This window comes from Leucopleurus acutus, assembly GCF_964270905.1.
Source record: "Leucopleurus acutus genome assembly, chromosome: 4".
Lineage (NCBI taxonomy): Eukaryota > Metazoa > Chordata > Mammalia > Artiodactyla > Delphinidae > Leucopleurus > Leucopleurus acutus.
In genome coordinates this window covers 70,989,537-71,011,880 of record NC_139146.1, presented here as the reverse complement: position 1 = coordinate 71,011,880, position 22,344 = coordinate 70,989,537, and the positions used below count along the sequence as shown (strand labels likewise).

At 39.5% G+C, this 22,344-nt stretch overlaps 1 protein-coding gene across 1 annotated transcript in view; it reads left to right on the top strand.

Moving 5' to 3' along the window:
- TXK (TXK tyrosine kinase) overlaps nucleotides 1–20,215 on the top strand; it is a gene marked incomplete at both ends in the record, with an annotated part of 64,652 nt that extends 44,437 nt beyond the window's left edge. The window contains 6 exons of the mRNA XM_082837794.1: nucleotides 385–556; nucleotides 10,555–10,771; nucleotides 13,257–13,321; nucleotides 15,404–15,522; nucleotides 17,284–17,441; nucleotides 20,147–20,215. Coding sequence (XP_082693920.1) covers nucleotides 385–556; nucleotides 10,555–10,771; nucleotides 13,257–13,321; nucleotides 15,404–15,522; nucleotides 17,284–17,441; nucleotides 20,147–20,215 — 800 coding nt within the window. The remainder of the gene's footprint in view (nucleotides 1–384; nucleotides 557–10,554; nucleotides 10,772–13,256; nucleotides 13,322–15,403; nucleotides 15,523–17,283; nucleotides 17,442–20,146) is intronic.
- Between the last annotated feature and the right edge of the window lie 2,129 nt (nucleotides 20,216–22,344).

Sequence of the window (22,344 nt, the reverse complement as noted above, 5' to 3'; positions counted from 1 at the left end):
ATCTCACAAGTTTACTCACCAGGATAAAAACAGACTGGGGGCATAAATATTTAGGCTCCAGGTCTGGTTTCGGCAGGTTTAGTTTAGAAAGGCACAGAACTGTTTCATCCTGGGTCTCTCTGGAAAGAGAAAGCATGTTTTGATATCCATAATTCCTCTCCAAGTAAGTGAGGTTTGTATTTTTATACTTGAATTCTGGAATTATACTTTTAAGCCACAATAAGAGTATTAAAAATGGTTACAGGTCCTTTCCACTCATTTATAAATTTTTTAAACCTCTCTGAAAAAGAAGAGAATAGGTCAAGAAAATTCCTAAATCTTTTCTAGCTCTAAAAATTTAACATGTTTTTCCTTATTTGTAATGTGCATGTTTTACTTTTCCAGAAAAGTGGGAGATAGATCCATCTGAGTTGGCTTTTGTAAAGGAGATTGGAAGCGGCCAGTTTGGGGTGGTCTATTTAGGCCAATGGCGAGCACATGTCCAGGTAGCCATCAAGGCCATCAATGAAGGCTCCATGTCTGAAGAGGATTTCATTGAAGAGGCTAAAGTGATGATGTAAGTGCATACAATACCCAGATAAGTATCGTACAACATCCTGGTGTCATGGAAAGAACACAGATTTTGGAGTCAGTCACATCTGGATTTGTGTCACAACTCTGCCCAAGCTAGTTGTGGGACCTGGGCAAATTATTTGACCTCTGTGTGACCTGGGTGAGTTATTTCACTTTTCTAAGCCTCAATTTCCTCACCTGTAAGATGGGGATAACAATACCTCACTCACTGGATCAGCGTGTGAATTGAATGAGATAATCTATGAAAATGACAAGTAGATGTGTTCTTTTCAGCTCAATAATAGGTGCTTAATGACTACATTTTTTTTTCCTTTTCCCAGAAGCAAAAATCTTGATTTTGTCTAAATAGTAATATAAGGATATACTATTTGCTTTCAGAGAATTCAAGAATCATGAGGTCTAACAGAAGTGGCTCTTTGCAGATCATTGGACGCTGCTCTTAGCTTCTGGGATTTCCCAGATTCAGCCTTTTGCCTCAGTCGAACCTGTGGCTATGGTTTATGTCAGTAACCTGGGCTGGGCCAGGATAGGCCAATAATTTGGCACAATTCAAATCAATATTCTTTAAGTACTTGTTGAACATTTACTTAGAGGAAGAGCAATGTGGTAAAAAAGGAAGACCGCCGGTGGCATTACCTAGATTCTGTTTTATTATCCAAAGCGATTTAGTTCTCTTCCAAATTTGCAGACCCCAGTTGACAAAAACAAAAGCAAACACCCCAAAACTTGATGTTTGGTGATTAACTTGATCCATTATTAACTTGATCCATTATTAACTTGATCCATTATTTGAAGGCAAAACTTGATGTTTGGTGATTAACTTGAGCCATGATTAACTTGATCCATTATTAACTTGATCCATTATTTGAAGGCAAAACTTGATGTTTGGTGATTAACTTGATCCATGATTAACTTGATCCATTATTTGAAGGCAGAGCAATGTGTCTCTTGGGGCTCTCAACCCATACTCCAAGTACTATCAAAATATTCTTTCCATCCGCTTAGAATAAAATGAATTCTGAGAGAAGTTAATGATAAACAAAACTTTCCAGTGGTATCAGTTTCTCAAAGATGTTTTTGTGCCCCTTGGTTACCCTACTGGCCTTTGCTCCCTGATACTACCTGCATAAGACCATGGTTTTCCTACATCTAAAGGACAGACAAAAATTATATTCCTGTGTATTGGATTAAATAGGTACAAGAAGAAAAGAACGAAGGGGAGACATATGATTCGGGGAAAGTTGAAGTCGTATTAGAATCCCTATCAAAAAGAAAGAATCAGAATTTAAATCTCCCTTCTGAGATGTTTAAATATATGCAGCTCCTAAGGGCATTTAAACTTCTGGGGAAAAGGTATCACTTTTACTTCAAATATCATAACACGTTGTTAGGGTCCCTTTTGATAAATTCCAGTTCTTTTTATTCGAATGTTTGGGTTGTTGCTCTCTGGTTACTTGAGTGTCTGAGTGGAGTGTGGAGAAGAGAAATAGTTCCTGGCAGTTTGTGGAGGCAGGAATGAGGCTACATGCTTATTTTTAAGTCATTTCAGATGGACATAATGTGTTCTTGGGTTTGAACACAGTTGATTTGTTCTCCTGATTTTTTTTTTTTTTTTTTTTTCCGGTACGCGGGCCTCTCACTGGTGTGGCCTCTCCCGTTGCGGAGCACAGGCTCCGGACGCGCAGGCTCAGCGGCCATGGCTCACGGGGCCAGCCGCTCTGCGGCATGTGGGATCTTCCCGGACCGGGGCACGAACTCGTGTCCCCTGCATCGGCAGGCGGACTCCCAACCACTGAGCCACCAGGGAAGCCCTTTTCCTGATTTTTTGATAGCGAGGCAGGAAAAGTCCCATTCTAATGTCCCTTTGCAAATACATTCATCTTTAAAAAGTTAAATAGCTGACAATAATTGGGCTCTATCTGCCAAGAATATACAGCTTGGCATATTACCTTCCTTTTTGTAAGCATACAGCTTAAATGTCACCTCTACCAGGAGATCTCCCCTGTCTACCCTGTTTAATTGGCAGTCCCACCCCCAAATGCTTTCTGTTGTATCACCTTGTATTAGTTCCATCAAAGCACTTGTCACCGCTCCCAAGCTTCATGTGTATTTGTTTTACTTCTCCCCCAGTAGAACATAAGCTCTATGATAATGGGACCTTATTTATCTCTCTTCTACAACCGGGTGAGTGCTTAAAATAATAGCTAGCATGTAGTTGGTGTTCAACAAATATTTGTGGATTATTGAATGAGTTAATGAATCCTCACCACATTTCTATGAGGTAGGTTCTATTAAGACCCCAATTTTAGAGATTGGTCCAAGATAGCGGAGTAGAAGGACGTGTGCTCACTCCCTCTTGCGAGAGCCTCGGAATCACTGCTGACTGCTGAACAGTCGTCTACAGGAAGACACTGGAACTCACCGAAAAAGATACCACACATCCAAAGGCAAAGGAGAAACCACAGTAAGACAGTAGGAGGGCGCAATCACAATAAAATCAAATCCCATAACTGCTGGGTGGGTGACTCACAAATTGAAGAATACTTATACCACAGAAGTTCACCCACTGGAGAGAAGGTTCTGAGCCTCACGTCAGGCTTCCAACCTGGGGGTCCGGCAACGGGAGGAGGAATTCCTAGAGAATCAGATTTTGAAGGAATTTGATTGCAGGACTTTGACAGGACTCGAGGAAACAGAGACTCCACTTTTGGAGGGCACACACAAAGTAGTGTGTGCATCGGAACCCAGGGGAAGGAGCAGTGACCCCATAGGAGACTGAACCAGACCTACCTGCTAGTGTTGGAGGGTCTCCTGCAGAGGTGGGGGATGGCTGTGTCTCACCATGAGGACAAGGACACTGGCAGCAGAAGTTCTGGGAAGTACTTCTTGGCGTGAGCCTTCCCAGAGTCCGCCATTAGCCCCACAAAAGAGCTGGGTAGGCTCTAGTGTTGGGTCGCCTCAGGCCAGACAACCAACAGGGAGGGAACCCAGCCTCACCCATCAGCAGACAAGCAGATTAAAGTTTTACTGAGCTCAACCCACCAGAGCAACACCCAGCTCTACCCACCACCAGTGCCTCCCATCAGGAAACTTGCACAAGCCTCTTAGATAGCCTCATCCACCAGAGGGCAGACAGCAGAAGCAAGAAGAACTACAATCCTGCAGGCTGTGGAACAAAAACCACATTTACAGAAAGATAGACAAGATGAAAAGGCAGAGGGCTATGTGCCAGATGAAGGAACAAGATAAATCCCCAGAAAAACAACTAAATGAAGTAGAGATAGGAAACCTTCTAGAAAAATGATTCAGAATAATGATAGTGAAGATGATTAAGGACCTCGGAAAAAGAATGGAGGCAAAGATTGAGAAGATCCAAGAAATGTTTAACAGAGACCTAGAAGAATTAAAGAACAAACACCTAGAAGAATTAAAAAACAAACAAACAGAGATGAACAATACAATAACTGAAATGAAAAATACACTAGAAGGAATCAATAGCAGAATAACTGAGGCAGAAGAAGGGATAAGTGACCTGGAAGACAGAATGGTGGAATTCACTGCCACAGAACAGAATAAAGAAAAAAGAATGAAAAGAAATGAAGACAGCCTAAGAGACCTCTGGGACAACATTAAACACTACAACATTCGCATTATAGGGGTTCCAGAAGGAGAAGAGAGAGAGAAAGGACCGAGAAAATATTTGAAGAGATTATAGTCAACAACTTTCCTAACATGGGAAAGGAAATAGCCACCCAAGTCCAGGAAGTGCAGAGAGTCCCAGGCAGGATAAACCCAAGGAGAAACAGGCTGAGACACATAGTAATCAAATTGGCAAAAATTAAGAAAGCAAGAAAAATTATTGAAAGCAACGAGGGAAAAATGACAACATACAAGGGAACTCCCATAAGGTTAACAGCTGATTTCTCAGCAGAAACTCTACAAGCCAGAGGGAGTGGCATGATATATTTAAAGTGATGAAAGAGAAGAACCTACAACCAGGATTACTCTACCTGGCAAGGATCTCATTCAGATTTGACGGAGAAATCAAAAGCTTTACAGACAAGCAAAAGCTAAGAGAATTCAGCACCACCAAACCAGGTCTACAACAAATGCTAAAGGAACTTCTCTAAGTGGAAAACACAAGAGAAGAAAAGAACCTACAAAAACAAACTCAAAACAATTAAGAATATTGTTATAGGAACATACATATTGTTAATTACCTTAAACATGAATGGATTAAATGCTGCAACCAAAAGACAGGCTCGCTGAATGAATACAAAAACAAGATCCATATATATGCTGTCTACAAGAGACCGACTTCAGACCTAGGGACACATACAGACTGAAAGTGAGGGGATAGAAAAAGATATTCCATGCAAATGGAAATCAAAAGAAAGCTGGAGTAGCAATCCTTGTATTAGATAAAATAGACTTTAAAATAAAGAATGTTACAAGAGACAAGGAAGGACACTACATAATGATCAAGGGATCAATCCAAGAAGAAGATATAACAATTGTAAATATATATGCACCCAACATAGGAGCACCTCAATACATAAGGCAACTGCTAACAGTTATAAAAGAGTAAATCAACAGTAATATTGGGGGATTTTAACACCTCACTTTCACCAATGGACAGCTCATCCAAACAGAAAATTAATAAGGAAACACAAGCTTTAAATGACACTATAGACCAGATAGATTTAATTGATATTTATAGGACATTCCATCCAAAAACAGCAGATTACACTTTCTTCTCAAGTGCACATGGAACATTCTCCAGGATAGATCACATCTTGGGTCACAAATCAAGCCTCAGTAAATTTAAGAAAATTGAAATCATATCAAGCATCTTTTCTGACCACAATGCTAAGAAATTAGAAATTAGTTACGGGGAAAAAAACGTAAAAAAACACAAACACATGGAGGCTAAACAATTCTTTTCTAAATAACCAAGAAATTACTGAAGAAATCAAAGAGGGAATAAAAAATACTTAGAGACAAATGACAATGAAAACACAACAATCCAAAATGTATGGGGTGCAGCAAAAGCAGTTCTAAGAGGGAAGTTTATAGCAATACAAGCCTATCTCAAGAAAGAAGAAAAATCTCAAAACAATGTAAACTTACACCTAAAGGAACTAGAGGAAGAAGAACAAACAAAACCCAAAGTTAGTAGAAGGAAAGAAATCATAAAGATCAGAGCAGAAATAAATGAAATAGAAACAAAGAAAACAATAGCAAAGATCAATAAAGCTAAAAACTGGTTCTTTGAGAAGATAAACAAATTGATAGACCATCAGCCAGACTCATCAAGAAAAAGAGAGAGAGGAGTCAAATCAGTAAAATTAGAAATGTAAAAGGAGAATTTACAACAGACACCGCAGAAATATAAAGCATCCTAAGAGACTACTACAAGCAACTCTATGCCAATAAAATGGACAACCTGGAAGAAATGGACAAATTCTTAGAAAGGTTTAACCTTCCACGACTGAACCAGGAAGAAATAGAAAATATGAACAGACCAATCACAAGTAATGAAATTGAAGCTGTGATTGAAAATCTTCCAAGAAACAAAAGTCCAGGACCAGATGGCTTCACAGGTGAATTCTATAAAACGTTTAGAGAAGAGCTAACACCCATCCTTCTAAACTCTTCCAAAAAATTGCACAGGAAGGAATACTCCCAAACTCATTCTATGAGGCCACCATCACCGTGATACCAAAACTAGACAAAGATACTCCCAAAAAAGAAAATTACAGACCAATATCACTGTTGAATATGATGCAAAAATCCTCAACAAAATACTAGCAAACAGAATCCAGCGACACATTAAAAGGATCATACACCATGATCAAGTGGGATTTATCCCAGGGATGCAAGGATTCTTCAATATACGCAAATCAATCCATGTGATACACCATTTTAACAAATTGAAGAAGAAAAACCATATGATCATCTCAGTAGATGCAGAAAATGCTTTTGACAAAATTCAACACCCATTTATGACAAAAACTCTCCAGAAAGTGGGCATAGAGGGAACCTACCTCAACATAATAAAGGCCATATATGACAAACCCACAGAAAACATCATTCTCAATGGTGAAAAGCTGAAAGCATTTCCTTCTAAAATCAGGAACAAGACAAGGATGTCCACCCTTGCCACTATTATTCAACATAGTTTTGGAAGTCCTAGCCATGGCAATCAGAGAAGAAAAAGAAATAAAAGGAATACAAATTGGAAAAGAAGAAGTTAAACTGCCACTGTTTGCAGATGACATGATACTATACATAGAGAATCCTAAAGATGCTGCCAGAAAACTACTAGAGCTGATCAATGAATTTGGTAAAGTTGCAGGATGCAAAACTAATGCACAGAAATCTCTTGCATTCCTATACACTAATGATGAAAAATCTGAAAGAGAAATTAAGGAAACACTCCCATTTACCACTGCAATAAAAAGAAGAAAATACCAAGGAATAAACCTACCTAGGGAGACAGAAGACCTGTATGCAGAAAACTATAAGACCCTGATGAAAGAAATTAAAGGTGTTACCAACAGATGGAGAGATATACCATGATCTCGGATTGGAAGAATCAGTATTGTGAAAATGACTATACTATCCATAGCAATCTACAGATTCAATGCAATCCCTATCAAATTACCAATGGCATTTTTTACAGAACTAGAACAAAAAATCTTAAAATTTGTATGGAGACACAAAAGACCCCGAATAGCCAAAGCAGTCTTGAGGGAAAAAAACAGAGCTGGAGGAATCAGACTCCCTGGCTTCAGATTATACTACAAAGCTACAGTAATCAAGACAATATGGTACTGGCACAAAAACAGAAACATAGATCAATGGAACAGGATAGAAAGCCCAGAGATAAACCCACGCACCTAGGGTCAACTAATCTATGACCTAGGAGGCAAGGATATACAATGGAGAAAAGACAGTCCTTTCAATAAGTGGTGCTGGGAAACTGGACAGCTCCATGTAAAAGAATGAAATTAGAACACTCCCTAACACCATACAGAAAAATAAACTCAAAATGGATAGAGACCTAAGTGTAGGACCAGACACTATAAAACTCTTCGAGGAAAACATAGGAAGAACACTCTTTGACATAAATCACAGCAAGATCTTTTTTGATCCACCTCCTAGAGTAATGGAAATAAAAACAAAAATAAACAAATGGACCTCATGAAACTTTAAAGCTTTTGCACAGCAAAGGAAACTACAAGCAAGACGAAAAGACAACCCTTAAAATGGGAGAAAATATTTGCAAGTGAATCAATGGACAAAGGATTAATCTCCCAAATATATAAACAGCTCATGCAGCTCAATATTAAAAAAACAAACAACCCAATCCAAAAATGGGCAGAAGACCTAAATAAACATTTCTCCAAAGAAGGCATACAGATGGCCAAGAAGCACATGAAAAGCTGCTCAACATTACTAATTATTAGAGAAATGCAAATCAAAACTACAATGAGGTAATAACTTCACAGCAGTTAGAATGGACATCATCAGAAAATCTACAAACAACAAATGCTAGAGAGGGTGTGGAGAAAAGGGAACCCTCTTGCACTGTTGGTGGGAATGTAAATTGATACAGCCACTATGGAGAACAGTATGGAGGTTGCTTAAAAACTAAAAATAGAATTACCACATGACCCAGCAATCCCACTACTTGGCATATACCCAGAGAAAACCATAATTCAAAAAGACACATACACCCTAATGTTCATTGCAGCACTATTTACAATTGCCGGTCATGGAAGCAACCTAAATGCCCTTTGACAGACGAATGGTAAAGAAGATGTGGTACATATATACAATGGAATATTACTTAGCCGTAAAAAGGAATGAAATTGGGTCATTTGTAGAGATGTGGATGAATCTAGAGACTGTCATAGAGAGTGAAGTAAGTGAGGAAGAGAAAAACAAATATTGTATATTAATGCATATATGTGGAACCTAGAAAAATGGTACAGATGACCAGTTTACAGGGCAGAAGTAGAGACACAGATGTAGAGAACAAACGTATGGACACCAAGGGGGGGAAAGTGGCGGGTGGTGGTGGTGGTGGTGGTGTGATGAATTGGGAGACTGGGATTAACATGTATACACTAATATGTATAAAATGGATGACTAATAAGAACCTGCTGTATAAAAAAATTAATTAAAAAAAAAGAAAAAAAACGACCCCAATTTTATACATGGTAAAAAGGAAATTTTGAAAACTTATGTAATTTGCCCACAGTTCCTCAACAAAACATTGGTAGTGTCTAATTGTAATCAAAACTGTGAACTGTCTGGGTACAAAGTCCATAGTCTTAGCTAACATAATAATCAACTAATATTTATTGAGCAACTACTATATGCCAGATCTTATAGTAGGGGCCATAATTGTTAACCAAAATTGTCATCCCGTGTAGTTTTTCCAGTGCACTAGCAGAGTAACTTCAAATCTCTACTGTGTTAATTACCATATTTTAGAATATAGCCTAAATTGGGGGCCTGTACTCATGGTGTTTCCAGAGTACCTGCTAAAAGATTATTTAGGAAAATGAAAGAAAACCAGTCTTTTTTTCAGCCCATAAATTTCTACTAAAATTAAAAATTTTATCTTTATATTTTTACCATGGTTTATACTTTTTATAATACGTTCACATATATTATCTCATTTAATATTCATTGGAAGAAAGAAGGACAGGTTTTATTATCCTTATTTTACATATGAAAAAACTGAGGCTTAGAAATTTTAAATAAGTTGCTCCTGGTCATGCATCAATAGGAGATAAAACAACTTGAATTCAGCTCTTTTGTTTAGGAGCATGACATTTTCTTTAAATTATTATAACACTGCATTGCTTTTAAAGGATCCTTTATTTTAGTTGATCAACTGTGGGTTTGTATCTCTGGATGTAGCTTATTAGTAGCAGTGCATATAGGAAAATATGTGAACTAATTACATTTATAATAGTAAAAATATATAATTCTAATTTCTCTAAAACCTGAATACTATAGTCGAGAAGAAACAATAAACTTTTGAAGTATAAATGACTAAAAAGATTATTTTAGGGGGCTTCCTTGGTGGCTCAGTGGTTAAGAATCTGCCTGCCAATGCAGGGGACACAGGTTCGAGCCCTGGCCGGGAAGATCCCACATGCTGTGGAGCATCTAAGCCCACGCGCCACAACTACTGAGCCTGCGCTCTAGAGCCCGCGAGCCACAACTACTGAAGCCAGGGCGCCTAGAGCCCCTGCTCTGCAACAAGAGAAGCCACCGCAATGAGAAGCCCACGCAGCACAACGAAGAGTAGCCCCTGCTCTCCACAACTAGAGAAAGCCCGCGCGCAGCAACGAAGACCCAACACAGCCAAAAATAAATTAAAAAAAAAAAGATTATTTTAGTGTGTGTACTTTAACAGGCAGTATTTGAGGACTTGTGTGTGTGTGTGTGTGTGTGTGTGTGTGTGTGTAATTACTAAATACAGAGAAGAGTTTCACGTTGGTAAATGTTTTTCAGTCTTCAACTTAATCTAAAAATTTCCTTTAAATGCCTTTATTCTTTAGAATTTAATGCGCATCAATCACTCTTTCCTCCCTCCTGTCTGTCCAGAATTTTTTGTCTAAGCAGCTGCAGTTGGGGAGGTTGAAACTCAGGGAACAGGAACTGGGCAAGGAGCAGCAGTACTGAGGAAGCAAAAGGCTTACAAAATGGAAAAGAGAAAAGCAGAACGTGGGCATGTACTATTCTGTATGTACAGTGACTTAGGAAGTACTGCGTAAACTCTCAACCCCACTTTCTCAGCACATAAACTAGAAAGGAAACTGTTCTACTTTCTCTGTGGTTGGGTTAATTTTAATCATAGTTTGATGATGAACATTATATGGAGCTGGTAAATATCACCAGTTGATTTCAAACACTTCAGAATGCAAAAACGATTCGGGTCTGTGTTTTTTTCCCCAGGAAGTTATCTCATTCAAGGCTCGTTCAGCTTTATGGAGTGTGTATACAGCAGAAGCCCCTTTATATTGTGACGGAGTTTATGGAAAATGGTTGCCTGCTTAACTATCTCAGAGAGAGGAAAGGAAAACTTAGGAAGGAGATGCTATTGAGTGCATGTCAAGATATCTGTGAAGGAATGGAGTATCTGGAGAGAAACTGCTTTATCCACAGGGATTTAGTAAGTACGGTGCAAATTTGCTGATTATGTATATATTATACTTGTATTCAGAAGGACATGATAAGTTAGGACTTTCAATACTTTGAATAATGCATTCTTTGACTTAATTTTTAAACATTTTCCTATTTGTGTAACCTGTTGCGACATGTAGCTTTATTTTTAATTGCTCATTGATGCTGGAGCCAAGTAAGGTGTTACTCTAAATACGCCTTGAAGTAATTAATCACCACACTAATCAACTAACTAAAACTAATTTACTTTTCTTTCCTCTTCCCCCCCCCCTTCTTCCTTCCTTCTATCTTTCTTTCTTTCAACCAATAATCAAATATGTATTGAGTGCCTATATATGCCACGCACTCTGCCAGGTGCTGAATACAATGCTGAAGAACCCCAGTGGGTCTCACCCAGGGGTGAAACTGCCTCAGGTGGAGGTAGTTAGGTTCTTGCAGTATCACAGCAGCACTACTGGCATTATTGGGGAGGAGTCAAAATGCTAAACCATTCTGTTGCATAGTGCTCAGAACAGCTCTCCAAACAAAGAAGATTGAAGTTTGACTTGCCCCAAAAGCAAATAGCTCTGCTTCCCTGCCTTGCTACCTCCCCTTGAAAAACATTTTCTGTCTGCTCCATATTTATTCATGATGTTCATACTATTCCTTCTATGTCCTTCCATGTCTCATTTCTAAGTTCCCAAATTAAATCCAATGAGAATTTGAGAATTTCTGAGAGGTCCCTGATACTGTCATCTAGAGGTAATCCTGAACTTCCATCAGCCATCACGAGTGACCATATTTTTTATCATTCAGGCTGGAATATTTTGGGGAGAGAAAGGAGGCATAATTTCATTGGCCCTAGAACACCACTGCTTGCCCTACACATGACTTAGAACTGTCAGAGCATTTATTATTTACTACTTCCTATAACAGTTGTTTACACAAATGTTAGACTCTAAACTCCTTGACATCAAGGCATAGACTTCTGAGCTGCAGTTCAGCATTATGAGAATACAAGTTGCCAAGCAATGGCTCTCAAACTTAGCTGTGCATTAGAATCACCTGGGAGGTTTAAAAACATCACAGTACCCAGCCCATAGCCCTGACCAATGAAATCAGAATCTCTGTGGGTAGGATCTAGTCATCAGCATTTTTAGAAAATTCCCCTGGTGAGTCCACTGTGCAGTCAAGATTGAGAGCCCTGCTCAAGAGCTAGTTGAAATCTCGCTTTTGTTTCTTACTAGCCATGTGACCTTGAGTAAACTAGTTAACTAGTAAAGTGGTGTTAATTATAGCACCTCCCACATATGGACTTGTTGGGAGGATTACATGAATTAATATGCGTAAGCACTTAGAACCGTGTCCGGCACATAGAAAAGCTGAGCAATGCTCGACCATTGTTTTGCATGCCTCGTGGCACATTCCCCAGGGTCCAGCCCATAGTAGCCATTGAGCACATTTTTGAATGTATGGATCTGGTATCAGTTCCACCTAACTCACTTTCCTGGTCTCTGCAGTTTGTCCTTCCTGATAAGGATTAGAATTCAAAATTCAGTCAGGTGACAGTTCTGGTCATTCTATTTGCTCCAGGTGGCTTCCTGCAGACCCTCCTAGTCTTGGTTCCTTCCTTGATTGCTTTCCTTTGAGTTCTGTTTTCTCCACCTACATGCCACTTAAAATATATTAGCCAACTATGAGTCTTTTCTCGGTCGAGGGTTTGCCTTGTGGTTTAGCTTTGAGATCATTTGCTGGCGCTTGTCAACGTCTTCCAAACTGGCTCCTTCTGGCTCTCCATTTCAAGTTTTTTGCTTTTGTTTTTGAACTAACTGAACCACAAATTAGCTCAAAAGAGAAAAATTCTATCAAACCACTGGCCTACCTGAGGCTAAATAACCAAGTCAATGATTCTCCTGACTAAGCTGACTGAAAATGGATTGTTTTGGTATCAAATAGATTGTTTCTGAATTATATAGTACTATATTTAGCTCACTGTGGTAATTTAATAAATATGAAAATATGGTAAAGAGTTATGTTCAATGAAATGTAAGTTTTAAGATACAGTTTCTTTGTTTTTATTAGCAATTATATATAATGACTATGCCAAAGATATATAGTGACGATCTGTTATTTTTCATGCATAGTGGACTTTCCTCTTTTTATTTATGAAGAGAAAATTTTAAATACACACTATTTTTTATACCAAGATGCACTTGTCAAGGATACTTCTTGAGAAAGATTACACATTTTAAAAAGGAAAAGTGTTAAAATTTCTTTTCATTTTTTGTCATTTCTTTGAAAAGTCATTAAAATCCATCACACGAGGGCAGATACATTAGATCATATGTAGCATCGATAGGTATCACCATGAAATAACATGGCTGTTCACACAGAGGGGTAGTGCTGGGGCCCAAAGAAACTAAGGAAAAGGAGAGTAGAAACTCTGGAAAGAGAAACTTTGTATTCACACGTGGGTTCTTTTCTTCTCCCTATAGGCCGCAAGGAATTGTTTGGTCAGTTCTACAAGTATAGTAAAAATTTCGGACTTTGGCATGACAAGGTATGTGATATTCTCTTTTGTTTGTTTACTCACGGGAGGGAATCTTACATTAGTCTACAGACAAATCGAAGATGTTTTTGGCTTTGTTTTTTCTTCTCTGAGGGCAGTGTTGATGTGATTGTATGGCCTGCTGACCCACTTTGAACTTTAGGACATGCACCAGTGTTAGCTGTGAGGGAAACGGAGGCTGTGGGCTATTCTTCTGATCTTCTTTCAGGCGGTTATTAATAAAACTGTGTCATATCTTAAAATTCAAAAGAATTTCTCAGTCTACTTGTCATATATATAAGGTTAAGAAAAAAGCTTTCCTTATATATGTATGTTTCTGAAATAGAGAAAGAATAAATTTATTTTCTCAGCTCTGATTTTTCTGTCATCATCATGCATTTCTCTTATCAAGTGTAGTAGCTGACTCTAAGCCTACAGCACAAGAGTGTGAATCATCTGACCTGATTTTCAGCAACTCAGTGCAGTTTACATTTTTTATCTCCTTTCCTTCATGTTGCTAGAAATTTCATCCCAGTGATTTCAGGGTTTCTCCTTGACGCTCTTCAGGGTCACAGTCCAAATTCTGTGTGTCTCATGGGGCCACATACTGGAGATGGCCTGTCTGGTCCCTGTTGTTATCCATTGACACTGGCTTCCTTACAGCCACCATCCTCCTCTTTTGTCTTTGGCTGGCCATCCACACAGGTGGCCGCTGACTCATCTTGAATTTCTGCCTGTAAGATTCCTTCATTTCTGACATTCGCCATGTCTAGAGCTCTCCACGTGGCTAAGGCCCCGTCTGCCTTGGCACACCCATAGCCATTTGTCCTCTGGAATCTTTCTGTGTTTCCCAGGGCTTGGCCTGGGAAAGAGGACACAGGTTCTGTTTTGCTCTTGAATCCCACCAACCGACTGTAGGGCAGTGGGGTCTTTCGCTGCAGTGTGACTAGGGCAGCCCTCATAGGGTGCAGGGTACAGGACCCTACCTCAGCCACCCCCTACTGTCTAATACTCCTTCCCTTTCCTTTTGAATCTCTCCCGCACCCCCAGCACAAGGGATATTTTTGTAGCAGAATGGATGGTGGTGGTAGTGAGATATCATTCATATTCATGAGCCATTCTCCCAGATATTTTGTTCATAACTCAGTCCTTCTCCTTCTCTGGAAAGTCTAGACTTTTGACACTCAAAAGCTATTAAAAAAATGGCTCTTTTCCTTTCGTTTTCTGTTATTCATTCTTTCCTCTAGTAGAATGACCTCTGGCTCAATAAAGGACTTAAAGGTGTGGTGCGGTGAGGTAAGGTATGTGCGAAACAAGTGGGTGTGTGGGGAAGCATTAATAAATATATTAATTTTATATTTAATATATATAGTATATATAGTATACTATATATATATATATATATATATATATATATATATATAGTATTCCAAAAATACTATGTTGCATACTCAAGGAGCTACACAGCACACGTTAGCTATCCTCTCTTTTCTCCAGATTCCCACACTTGGATGTTACTGTGTATGATTTTCATAAAAGAGAGAGTGTTTAATTTTATTGTTGTTGTTATTTTTTTTAAAGGAGATGATAGTTGTTCCTGATTTATTTCCATTTGAATAAAGGCATTAGAGATTTTACACACCAAATGTATTACGTTCAAATACTTTTATTTTTCCCCTTCTCTGTCCTGCAAAAATTATATGTATATAGAAAGAAAATAAGGCATCAAACCTCGAGTTTATTCTTTCACATCTATTTATCTTTTAAAAAAAATAACCTTGGTTGTTAGCGCATTCAGCATGCTTCTTTGCAGAATTAAGAATTTATCATAACTAATCAGTGGAGCATGTTTCAGACTGAAGAATTGCTATGGTTTTCTGAGATCCAAATACAATAAATGCAATTGAGGCTTGGTTTAAGGAGGAAACTCTATAAGGGCTACTTTCTCACTTTGATAGCAAGAAGAGAAGGTATGCTGAACCTCTCTGTGGAAAATACTTTGTATTTTAGAAATCAGAGTTAACTAAAAGGATTTGAAGTAAACTGAACTTAGAGGTAATTAACACAATGTGCTCTGAAATCTGATGGCCCTAGGTACGTTTTGGATGATGAATATATCAGTTCTTCTGGAGCCAAGTTCCCAGTCAAGTGGTCCCCTCCTGAAGTTTTCCATTTCAATAAGTATAGCAGCAAATCTGATGTCTGGTCATTTGGTGAGTGAATTCGATGTTCATTTGTTGGAGCTTGATTTAATAAAATAGAATTAAATAAAATTAAAAATATTTAATAAAATAGAATTAAATAAAATTAAAAAAATTTAATAAAATAAATTGCTCTTTTTTTAAAAAAAATATTTTTTTATTGGAGTATATTTGCTTTACCGTATTGTGTTAGTTTATACTGTACAGCAAAGTGAATCAGCTATATGTATACATATGTCCCCTCTTTTTTGGATTTCCTTCTCATTTAGGTCACCAGAGAGCACTGAGTTCCCTGTGCTATACAGTAGGTTCTCATAAAATAGGGATTGCTGTTTTAACTTTGATTTCTTAATATGATGTAGCTAAAGGTCTTCTTATAACTGTGTTTCTGTCTTAGGTGTTCTAAACACATCAGGCTGTCTTTGGCAACTGGTGTCATACACCTTCTTACATGAAGTTTGCCTCTTGGATCTTTTCCCTTCCCACTGAGCACTTGCTGTAAAACCATAACAGAGTCTACTGATCTAGAAAACAAACTCAGCCAACTTTCCCACACCACAGAGACTTGCAAGAAAAACTGATCTTACGCCATCGTTAAATCTTGAGTGTAATTAATCAACTTCATTGTCTGACTTTGAGTGATGCCGTCTCATTTACATTATCACCTTCCTATTTTGTGAAATTAGACATAGGCTTCCTTGGGATCTATCCATTGCTGTTTATATTGGGTAATGTTCTTCATTGAAAAAGAGATACTGTGGACCTCTGTCCCATGGAGTTTGTTCTTTGAGTTGACTTTCAAAAAATGGCAACAAATGTATAATAATCTACCTATTCTCTTTCACCTGTACCTTTCTGGATGGCTTCTTGGCTTTGGAGAGACATCTGCACCCTCAAAAGGTGTGAATATTATTGCCCACGCTAAGGTTAAGCTTGTATTGATCTCATTAGCGCTCCACTGACATGTGGTAGTCTCGGCAGGTGACATTTTAAGCTCTACGGGAGAGCAGTTAAGTTGTGAGACCAGTGGAGAGCAACACAAAGATCTCACCTGGTGGTTGTAGAACATTTAGAACTCCTTGAGTTTTACCTGACCACTTGTCTTTCTTCCTCACTGTACAGTGAGCTTCTTGAGCACATAGACTGGTTTCAGTCTTAAGAATCCTCTGGCGCTAGCACAGGCCTGGCCTCTGATCAATATCTGATACATATTTGTAGAATAAGTGAATAATTAAATGAACTCAAATTGGGAGCCTTGAAGGAGTTTCATCACTCAATCAATGATTTTTGAACACCTACTTATAAACAGAGCCCCTGCCAGATTTTCTGGGACTCTACCCAGCAGTCTTTCAGTGGGAAGATGGGAACGCATGCCATCTACTGGCTGGTAAACTCTTGGCTTTAGCAGGCAGCAGGGGATCACACAATTCTGTCATTTTCTATGGAATGGCAAAGTTTCATTGATTTCAGGGTGTGGAGATATGAGCAGTACTTTGAAATGAAGATGCTGCCGGCATTTTTCTTCCAATAAGGAGGCAGTCATGACCAATGGAAAAGGAAAGGCATTGTTTTCACTTGGAATATATTCAGTTCATAGGCCTCTTCCAAAAGTAAGATGCACAAGGTCTGCTTCCTAGATAGAACTGCTGTCATTCTGGATGATTGTAACTCAATGACTGCAGGAGGAAAATAAGGGGTTGTAATTTGAAACAGCTGTTTCAGTTCCAAGTAACCATTTCTCTAACCTCTTATTTTCATGCATTTTATTTGCAGGAGTTTTGATGTGGGAAGTTTTTACAGAAGGAAAAATGCCTTTTGAAAATAAGTCAAATTTGCAAGTTGTGGAAGCGATTTCTAAAGGCTTCAGGCTGTACCGACCTCACCTGGCACCGATTTCCGTATATGAAGTCATGTACAGCTGCTGGCATGAGGTGAGTGTCCCTTACTTTCCTGCAAAGGTTGGCAGTTCCAGCATCTGAGAGTAGATCTGTTTATCACCCACATTACTCCAGCACTTCGTCATGGCAGGAAAAGGTGTCTATTTCTCGGTAATGACCCCTGAGAGCCAGAAGTACTTCCACTACAAAATCATTAATCCATTTTGTTTTTAACAATGGCCTTTCATCTGAGGAATTCAGTGCATTTTCCAAGTCTTACCTTGCTGAAGTTGGTTCCTGCAGAAACTCTCGATGTTACTAAAGCCTCAGTGATGAGACGTTTTACTCCTTTTAAGAACTGCTTGGGTGGAAACTAAGGGTAGAATCAGGCTTGTTCAATTTCCACATTGAAAGAGAAGGATGGTGTTTTTATATACTTCACTCTAATTTGTCTTGCTTTTCCAAGGCTAAAAGTAATGGGTTTCATCTCTCCTATGGCACTCAAGACTCCTGATAGAGAGATTAAACGAGAATAGGAATGAAGGCAGAAAGTGTGCCACGAACTTCTACTGGGAAAATTATCTCCTGGGAGGCCAGTTTCTCTTTTACTTGAAATGCCAAGCTTGGAAATAAAGCCAGGGGGTTTATATCCCACCTCTGTCTTTTCTGGGCGCTGACTCAACACACCACTCCGCTTCATCAGACTCCTCTGTGATTTTGACAGTTCTCTCTTTCTAGCTGACTCTTTCAGCCCAGAAAAAACTACAGCTGGATGAGGATTTCCTCCTGGCTGAAAAAGAAATCACTTGGCTCCCAATTCACAAACACTAAAAAAATTCAATATTTCAAGAGCGACATGGTTGTTTCCATTCCAGAGAAGTATTAATTTTATAAAGATCCCCAGTGTATGAAAATACTTTGCATATGATTAACTGTTCTGCAAGGAATCTTGAAAGACATAAAAAATATTAAGTGAGCTGTTAGTAGCAAACAGATGTCTTAAGAGCATCTTTGCAATAACAATGTAAATAGCTTAGGAATATATATTGTATATTAAGCGATATACTTGTACACGTACATACAATATAATACTTTTTGAGATTTTACATATCTGTGGAGAGGAGACAGAGAAAGGAGTAAATAAGATGCTGACAAGAGGACGAAGTAAACGAGGCGCTTATGCACCTCTAGATTCAAATGTGATTATGTTAGCAGTGATAACACTTGTTTCATAGGCTTTACTACCTGCACAAGCTCAGCACCAGCAAAAAGCGCCACAATTTATTCTTGAAGTCTCAAGGAGGGCCGTATGTGTGCTCACATATCCTTCTGCTCTGTCCTTTAATTTTTAAATTTTATTTATTTTATTTTTTAAAAAATTTATTTTATTGAAGTATAGTTGATTTACAATGTTGTGTTAATTTCTGCTGTACAGCAAAGTGATTCCATTATACATATATATACATTCTTTTTCATGTTCTTTTCCATTATGGCTTATCACAGGATATTGACTATAATTCCCTGTGTTATACAGTAGGACCTTGTTGTTTATCCATTCTATATATAGTAGTTTGCATCTGCCAAACTCCCACTCCATCCCTCTGCCGCCCCCTCCCCCTTGGCAACCACAAGTCTGTTCTCTATGCCTGTGAGTCTGTTTCTGTTTCATAAATAAGCTCATTTGTGTCATATTTTAGATCCCACATATAAGTGACATCATATGGCATTTGTCTTTCTTTTTCTGACTTACTTCACTTAGTATGATAATCTCTAGTTCCATCCATGTTGCTGCAAATGATCTGAAATAACTAGACATTATTTCATCTTTGTTATGGCTGAGTAGTATTCCATTGTATATATGTACCACATCTTCTTTATCCATTCGTCTGTCGATGGACATTTAGGTTGTTTCTTGCTCTCTCCTTTTATTGATGCCTTCTGTTTACAAGCCACAAAGGGTGGTGTCTCCCCACTAACCCTGCTGCCAGGGACCTCTGTGAGCATGTGGCTACCACGAGTAGTTCTATTTCCTATGGATTTCAAAGATGCCGTGGAGCTTCCTCTTGGAGCCAGAGTCACACCGCATCCCACTGTGAAGTAGGAAAAAGGCTCCAATCCTTGGTTTCATGGTTAGAGATTTTGTTGACTGAGCCTTAAGACAGCACAGTCTGTGCTCTAAGACCTGCAAAGTCCCTCATGAAAGCGTGCCTTTTGCTTTTTGACTAAAATCCATCTTTCTACAGGGGGTCAGGTGTAGTGAATAATTGGGGCTGAGCCTGGGGGCTTGGGGCTCTAGAGGCCCCTCTCTCCCAGCTCTTCCTTTACCCTGTGTATCAAGTCATCCAAATTGATCTCTAGGGCAGTACTGTCCAATGGAACTTTCTGTGATGATGGAAATGTGCTATGTCTGCACTATCCAATATGGTAGCCACACCTGGCTATTGAAGAATTGAGAAGTGGCTAGTGTGACTGAGAACTGAATTTTAAAATGTATCTTCTTTTCAGTAATTTAAATTTAAATAGCCACATGTGGCCAGTGTTTGCAGCTGTAGCTATTCTACTTTTGGCGCGCTCTCTACCGTTACATTTTCACACTCATGCCTCGCTCATCTGCCATTCATGTCCTGCGTATCAGCCAAGATATCTTTCTCTTCCATTTGTGGTGAACCAGCCTGGATCCAGGTCCTGCCAGCAAGTCCTAGAGCTGGTGTCTGAGTGAGTCTTAAGCTGAGCTGACCACCTCTACTTCCCTTTTCCAGAAACCTAAAGGCCGCCCGACGTTTGCTGAGCTGCTGCAGGTTCTCACAGAGATTGCAGAAACCTGGTGACCTGGAGAGAATGCCAACCCAGAGCATCATGGGGCAAGACTGTCACAAAAGGAAACCCTGGCTGGGGTCACTGATGGTGAATATCTTCCTTTAGAGTCACTGACTCCTGGAAACAGTTCAAAGATCACAGGCTTTTCCAACTTTTTAAAGCTTAAGAATATTCTGACAATAATTTTTCTATGTGTGTTTGAGAGTGACTTCTAAACTCTGATTTTTCTGTAATATTCTTCATGTCCCATATGTGAAGAAGGGAAAAGTGCTCCATAGTGGTCATTATGGTGGCTGCTCTGAGAGCAGCAGAGCCCCTGAGCACACCTGAAAACCTGATTCTTCACTGAGGAAAAGACTGAAGAGGAGGAACATTCTTTATTTTGGTGGCCCATGCATGGAAGATGAAAATAAATTCTGCCCGCTCCTGGAATAAAGGAGCCACCCATGCAGAATCTCATGCTTTTGAACTGTACAGATCTTTATGAAAAACGCACCTCTACAAACCACATGAATGTGGGCATTCTGGAAACTGTCTTTCATAATCTTCCCTATGTTATTTAACAAATTATTTTTGCACAGATCTGATTATTTTGGAGACAGTTTCCTGTGTTCCAGTATTGAATACTGTTAGAGGAGAAAGTTCTTCTTTGAACAGGTCCTGGTGATGATTCTATTTCTAGTGAGATCCATTGTCCAGGACAATTCAGAACCTGAATCTCAATTCTGAGATTTCACACTCTGTACATGTGAACTTGGACGATTGAAGAAGCCTCATTTTGTCATAGGAAGTACCTCCAGTACCTTTTCTAGAAGAGGACTTTCTTTTTGCACAAGAACAAGAGGAGGGCTTCCCTGGTGGCGCAGTGGTTAAGAATCCACCTGCCAAGGGCTTCCCTGGTGGCGCAGTGGTTGAGAGTCCGCCTGCCGATGCAGGGGACATGGGTTCGTGTCCCGGTCTGGGAGGATCCCGCATGCCGCGGAGTGGCTGGGCCCGTGGGCCATGGCTGCTGGGCCTGTGCGTCCGGAGCCTGTGCTCCGCAGCGGGAGAGGCCACAGCAGTGAGAGGCCCGTGTACTGCAAAAAAAAAAAGAATCCACCTGCCAATGCAGGGGACACAGACGGGTTCGAGCCCTGGTCCGGGAAGATCCCACATGCCGCAGAGCAACTAAGCCTGTGTACCACAACTACTGAGCCTGCGCTCTGGAGCCTGTGCTCTGGAGCCTGTGAGCCACAACTACTGAAGTCCGCCTGCCACAACTACTGAAGCCCACACACCTAGAGCCCGTGCTCCGCAACAAGAGAAGCCACCACAATGAGAAGCCCGTGCACCGCAAAGAAGAGTAGCCCCCGCGCACTGCAACTAGAGAAAGCCCACGCGCAGCAACGAAGACCCAACACAGCCAAAAATAAATAAAATTTTAAAAAAATTAAAAAAAGAACAAGAGGAGGCAAAAACAAGATATTCAAATATTACACCAAGTTCCATTATTTCTGAAGTCCAGGGTATTGGATTCAAGATGAAAGAACCAGGAATCATAATTAAATCTTAATTTTTCATGTACCATTTGTAGGAATGATTGGAAATTGATCTTTGTCATCCTGAGTGCTTTGGAAGTACATAGGGAGAAGGGTGCTGCAGAAAGCTGGAGTCATTACCATTAGGTTTAACAATGGGAGCCTATTATTTGTGGATTGTCCCACCCTGCATCATGGTTCTGGGGGAACGTGTTTTATGATTCTCATGAGATTCTAAGATGCTGGCTGTCAGTAGTTGTGACCTTTAAATCATACCTCCCCACTCCAGGAATGACATCTTTGACTATCAGTGGTACTCAATCGGTGTGCATTGAAACAGTGAGCATCAGACACAAGAATTATCAATCTTGATCATGCAAGTGGTGGTCTCAGAAATCTTTGTGATACTGTGCTGTTTCTGAAACTATCATCTCCCTTCTCCTAATGATTCCTACTAGGGGGAGGTGAGACAGAGGGCTCCTACTACTGATACCTTAGTTCAAGTGAGATATGTGAAAGCCTAGCTCCAGAAGACATGAGACTGTTTAACAGCAAAAGCCAAGGGAGGCAAGGTTAATATTATGACATAGGAAATAAAGAAGTATCAATATATGCAGGAAGAT